Source organism: Vidua macroura, chromosome 16 (assembly GCF_024509145.1).
Source record: "Vidua macroura isolate BioBank_ID:100142 chromosome 16, ASM2450914v1, whole genome shotgun sequence".
Lineage (NCBI taxonomy): Eukaryota > Metazoa > Chordata > Aves > Passeriformes > Viduidae > Vidua > Vidua macroura.
The window spans coordinates 10,028,728-10,034,727 of NC_071586.1; the positions used below are offsets into that span (position 1 = coordinate 10,028,728).

At 45.5% G+C, this 6,000-nt stretch overlaps 1 protein-coding gene across 1 annotated transcript in view; it reads right to left on the reverse strand.

Annotated features, from left to right (window-relative positions):
* Window positions 1-4,858, reverse strand: part of BAIAP2L1 (BAR/IMD domain containing adaptor protein 2 like 1) — a 35,250-nt gene extending 30,392 nt beyond the window's left edge. The window contains exon 1 of the mRNA XM_053991759.1: window positions 4,643-4,858. Coding sequence (XP_053847734.1) covers window positions 4,643-4,693 — 51 coding nt within the window. The 5' untranslated portion in view covers window positions 4,694-4,858. The remainder of the gene's footprint in view (window positions 1-4,642) is intronic.
* Between the last annotated feature and the right edge of the window lie 1,142 nt (window positions 4,859-6,000).

The following is a 6,000-nucleotide window of genomic DNA, read 5'->3' on the forward strand; positions in this document are numbered from 1 at the left end:
CCTACAGCTTTCTATTATTTAGGATGAATGGAAATAAAGGGAAACATTTACAAAACAGGCAACTGGAAACATCTTTTATGCAGAGAACTTTAGAGCTGGCAAAAGCGACCTTCTAAGGGAGAAAAGCATAAGAGAAACCTATTCTGGTGGTTTGAGTCATTAAATACTCAGAGAATCTGTTATAAGAGTTGCTGTGTTCCTTTCACCACGTGAAACCAGTGTGAGTTATCCAGCCTGGTAGCATGGAGCTGGCTGAAGAGGAAGAAGCCCTGAATTTCCACTTGTTGTGTGTGGATATTAAATCTTTCACAGTTCCTGATAGTCACATAAACAAGGCTAATCTTCAAACCAAATGACAGCCATTGTAAAAGTGCCTTCCTGTAAATGCTCAGCTTTGCTTTTTACTTAAAGACACACCTCACTGAACAATAGCTCAGCAGGTATGAACATAACTAAACAATGCATAGACTCCCTGCAGTTTCAAGTTTACATCCTGCAGGCACTCTTGCAAGAGTGAATAACAATGTATTTGGGTAGAATTCTGAAATTAGAAAACTACCAGAGAAAAGTAGATCTTGATGTCTGCCATCACTCCTATTACTATCACTATAGCTATTCATAGCTAAGCTCTGCATAGCTACTAGTGATTTATCTTAAACTGTTATTTCTCAATTTGAAAATGTGCAAAATTTTTAAGTCTCTAGTGTTGCCACACTATGTCTGAGACCCCCCCGCCCTTGAGAAGATTCAAAAGGAGTACAAAAAGGAAATAATACTGTGTTCTACTGTACTTGAAGCATTTTGTACATTAGTGCATTTCATCTCCTCCTTTAGCTCCTGAGATCCATAATACAATTTTCAGAAGGGCACAGTTGAGCCCTCAGCACATCTCATGCGAAGATATCTCATTTGTATGTTAGCTTAATATAATTTTAAAACTGGTTTAACAGAATGGAAAAGACTAAATCAAGATGCCAGTGTTTATTCAAAAAGACTAATTCTTATGACTAATTGTTAGTCGTCTTGATGGAACATTTTTTGTTCAAGAGAAACATTAATACGTCATCCATCAGTGTATTTCAAATAGAAACCTTTTCAGGTTATGAACACATGCCCAAGGATAGACCTCAAGTAGGCATAACTCTAAATAAGGGCAGAAGAGATAATTTGTACTGAGGAAGCACTGGATTTTATACAAACTCCCAAAGGCTCCTCTTCCCCCAAGTTAGATTTATAATGCAGGGTACAAAGGATCAGCCTGACTGCAGCTTGTGCTGGGACCATAGGTGAATTTGAAGTTTGACACATAAATCCAGTAGCTTAATATAATTGTGAGGGTTTTTTTTTTAATACAGAAACATGGAATTTAGGACTTTAAACTGAATTTATCAGATCTATTTCCGTGTATAGCCTACCAAAATAATTCTTAATGCCTCTGAGGAGCGCAAAGGTTTTTTTTTTTTTTTTAGTAGGGGAGGTGTTTTGGGGTTTTTAAAATTGTGCTTTGGTTGATAATCAAAATTTTTGGGTAAGATTCATTTGAATACAGAGAGATATATCTTAAATCCAAGATGAGCAACACAAATCATGCCAATATCAAGAGCTCTGGAAGCCTCACCCCACAGGAGCACTCTGAGCTGCCTGCCCAGCCCTTGGCCCAGCCAGGCAGAAGGACAGGTCAGTACCTCAGCACTTTCCTGTCCTGTCCCCTTTCCCCTGCACTCCGTGTGTCACAGCCGGATGCCAAGCAGTTTCCCCGCCTACAGCAGAAAACCTGTGCAGGCTGCAGGGACACAACCACACAAAACCACTTTGCTGGGGTGACCAAGTGACCATCTGTGCGTCAGGGGGTCCCACAGTGGCCCCCCACACTGTCCCACATCCCCACAGGGAGCTGCCAGGGCAGGGCAGTGTCATACCAGGGAACCTCTCAGCAGTTCCTTGGCAGAAGGGAGGCTGTGGCCCTCTTTAGTCATAGGCTCCCACACCCTTGGGCTTCATTGTGCACGTGCCATTCCTATCATGCATTAAAGTGATTCTTCAGATCTTACATAAAGGGTAAATGTCAGCCCTGGTTTTGGTGTGTGCACACACATTTGTGAATTATGCTGTTTATTTAGTCAGGTTAGCTGAAAAACATTGAGGTATTCATTTTCTGGTGTTGATGCCAGAAGAAAGGAAGAACAAGATAAAAATAAAACGGCATTACTCAGCCACCTGATGACTTCTGTAAATATATTTTGAAGCTTTGCATAACACAGGTTACTATGTATTTAATAAATCCAGTGGATTAGCACTGTAAGAAACAGAAAAAAAAAAAATCACACAATACTCCCCCACCCCCCAAAAATAGCAGGCCAGCAAGGTATTAAATTTAATTTTCTATTATATTTCCAGGTCACCCAAAACTTGAGAAGTCTTAAGCCTGTATTTGGTCCTGCAGCACAGATGCCATCACTGCACTGCACTGAATTAGTTTTTCACCAAACCAAGCCTTTCTTCTTAAAGGTAGGAGAAGCACAAGCAGTGCTCTGGGTTTTACCCATCCCAGCACAGTGTTTCAGGCAGTGCACTGCTGGGATGGCACAGGCAAGGGCAAAAGTGTCATGAGCACTGCTGAACAAAGGAGAGCACACTCTCCACACAGGCTGGAGCACGGCACAAAGAGGTGTTCATTTGTTTTACATGGGGGAGCTGTGATTACAGTCCCAGCCAGTGCTGAATACACAGGCTCCTGCTCTCTGCCTCTAAAGGGTAACCAACTGTTTTCAAGATTTCAACTCTGATGGAGAAGTAACTGCTTTAAAGTGGACCCCGAATCCATTCTCTATCTGAAGCAGCCTTTATGCCTTATCTGGATAAAGTTTCAATTTTTAATGAGGGCAGGGCAGGAGGGTTTCCAGGCCTGTGAGTACGAGCTATGTGATGCAACATGCCAGACCTCTCAAAATACCTACAGAGGAGACATTTCATCACAATGTCAACATTAACTTTGTATTCCTTGGTGGTTTTCCTGGTTATTTCAATCTTAAAGATACCTTTGAATTAGTTGAGAAAACAAAACTAAAGCGCAAACCTTCCCAGGAAATCAGTCGTGAATAACAGGGAAGGTTTTGCTATTTAGAGGTCTCTCATTCTTTAAAGCCTATTTTAAATTATATCCATTAAAACACACAGGAGATCTTCTCCCCTCTCCTCTGTAAAACTGTTTTGACTGCATTCTGGAAGTCAATAGACAGAGCAGAGCATTCCTTTGTTGGCACAGCCCTGAACAGTCAACTTCCCAGGTTTCTCTTCTGTGTGCCTGTATTTACAGGGTGCTCTTCTGAGAGAGGAATTTATGTTTGCTTATGGCCTTGCCACAAACGTAACTGATACCAAAAAGCACCAGACTATTTAAGATTATCTGCTCTGGTTCTAGAGGATGAAATTTATACCCAGATAATCTCATTTTTTTAGTAGTTTTGCATGAATTTGATATCTAAGTCCGAAGAAAGTAAACAGCAAATACAACATGACCCCAGTATAACCGGACTACTTAAAGGGAGGGGTAAAGTTGACTTTAAATGTGTGTTGAAGAACAACAAAAGTAACAGCAAAATTTACTCCTAGTAAATGTTTTTGGAAACCTTTAAATACTGATGACAACATCTTCAGAAATATGAAAACGTTTGATAATAAACCAGAAAAATTTAGTAAATAGTGAAATAGAACAATCCAACAGAAAGCTTTCCTTAGGGCTCAAAGCTACAAGTGCAGTGCAGCTGTAAGTTAAATTTGCAAATGCATTCAATCATGCAAATTTGAGTGCTTTCTCTGGTACAACGCACTGTACAGAATGAGGACTACAGATACAACTATGGATTACTTCACTACCCAACCAAAAATATGATTCTCAAGGGAATTTTTCCCAATTAGAATTGCTGTGTTTTGGAAAGAGTGTATTTATAGGAAGAAGGAGTTCAGAACAAATGTCTGGTGCTCATAAACAAAATATTTTAAATTCTACAAATAACAAGGCATTTTGGAAAGTTTAAAACCTCTCAAAATGAATTGAACTACCCACAGCAGTCAGTACTTTGAGGCAGTGCTAGGGTGCACCATCATAAATCTGTTTATCAGCTCGGGACGCTGGCAAGCAACTCAATTCAGCGTTAAGCCATGTTTAGGCTCTGGCCCATATGAAGAAACGGTTCAAGCAGAGGACCACAACCACCAGAATCTCCAAACCACCTTATCACCAAAACGCACCAAGGGAATTGGAGCTGGCTGTTGAACCGAGCCGGCTGGAGAGGCAGAAACCGGTCTGGAAGCCGCCTTGTCCCGGGGGTGCCGCGGCCGTGCCCGCCCGGGGGCTGCGGCGGAGCCCCGGCCGCGGGGAGGGGGAGCGGCCGGACACACCGGGGCGGGCGGGATCCCCCCCGGGGATCGGGGAAAAAAGGAGAAGGGGGAAAAAAACAGCAAGAAAAGAAAAGAAAAAAAAGTAAAGAAAAAAAAAAAAAAAAAAGAGTTAGAGAGAGAAAAGAAAGTAAAGAGAAAAAAAAAAGATAAAAGTTTGCTGCGTTTCCGCGGCCGCGCCGCGCCTCCCGCGGCCCCCTGGGCAAAGGTGGCCGCGGGCAGCCCCTCCCCGCTCCGCACTCACTTTGTACGTGTTCTCCGTCAGCTTGTTCACCTCCTCGGGGTCCCGGGACATGGTGCCGGCGGGGAGACCTCGGTCCTGCGGAGCGCCCCGGCCCCAGCCCAGCGCAGCGCCGCGGCAGCCTCGGCGTTCCGTGCACAAACTGTCAAAAACTTGCGGAACCAGCCGGGCAGCGCCGCCGGGGCGGGCCCTGCGCGGCTCCCGACGCGGCAGGACTGGCTCGGCGGGCGGGGAGGGCCGGGCCGGGCTCGCATCGCCGCACTCGGCTCGGCGGGCACGGCTCGGCTCGGCTCGGCTCGGCCGGGCGGGGCGGGCGGAGCGCTCGGACCGCCCCTACCTGAGCCGCCGCCCGCTCCGAGCGCCGCCCCCATCCTCATCCTCCATCTCCCATCCTCCTCCTCCATCTCCCATCCTCCTCCTCCTCCTCCTCCCCGGTGCCCCTGCCCCGCTGCCAAAGCCCGGCCCGGGCAGTGTGGAAGGAAGTCCTCTCCGGAGGCAGGCTGCTCTAAGTGCCCCGCGAAGTCGGAGGTAAACTTTTCCTCCCAGCAATTAAGTGAGGGCTCTGTAGGAATTAATTAGTCAGGATTAATTAGCTTAGCCCTGGTGATGGTAGTGCGGTGCGGTGCGGTCCCCCTGCTTCCTTCCACACCTCTCTCCCTCCGCATGCGGGAGAGCAGCGGGGGGAGACCCCCATTCCTGAAACCCCCTCAGGAATGGACACAAATGTTTTTCTCCCGACTCCTGGTCTAGTGCACTGCCCGAGCTTCCTGCTACACGTTGAAGTTTTCTATTTGTTTTAAATACACACCCAATAAAACACTGCCCTCAGTCATCTTTCCTCTCGGAACTGACTTACGAGTCCTTCATGGAGAGGGGTGGTGAGGAAGGCTGCGAGAAGCTGTAAATTTTTGTGGATTGTAAATTGTCCAGATTGCGAGACTAAAGTATGCCAGTTAGAATATCTTTCTGATAAAGTAAAACTGGCACTATCTTGAAGGGCTTTGTGGAAATTTCATAACCTTGGGTATTTAAAACTAGGTTACGGTGCTGGGTATCGAGTGTGTGAGGTGTAATCACCCTCCTCACACGCTGGCTGTCCTTCTCTTGGTCGCTGTCTTTCCCTCTGTTTCCCTCACTTTATTGCAGCAATAAAAAACTGGACTTGGATCAGAATCCTAGATATTGGACTCTGGTGAGGGAGGAAGTTGTTACGGGGTTTTGGGAGCTGCAAAGATGTTTTTGAGCACATGGATGTGCCTTTAGAATTAAAATTACAATTTACCATCTGGGGAAAAAGTGAGCGCTTAAGGTGTTCTCTCAAATGCAGCTAAAATGCAGGGCAGAAAGGGGGTTTCAGGAGA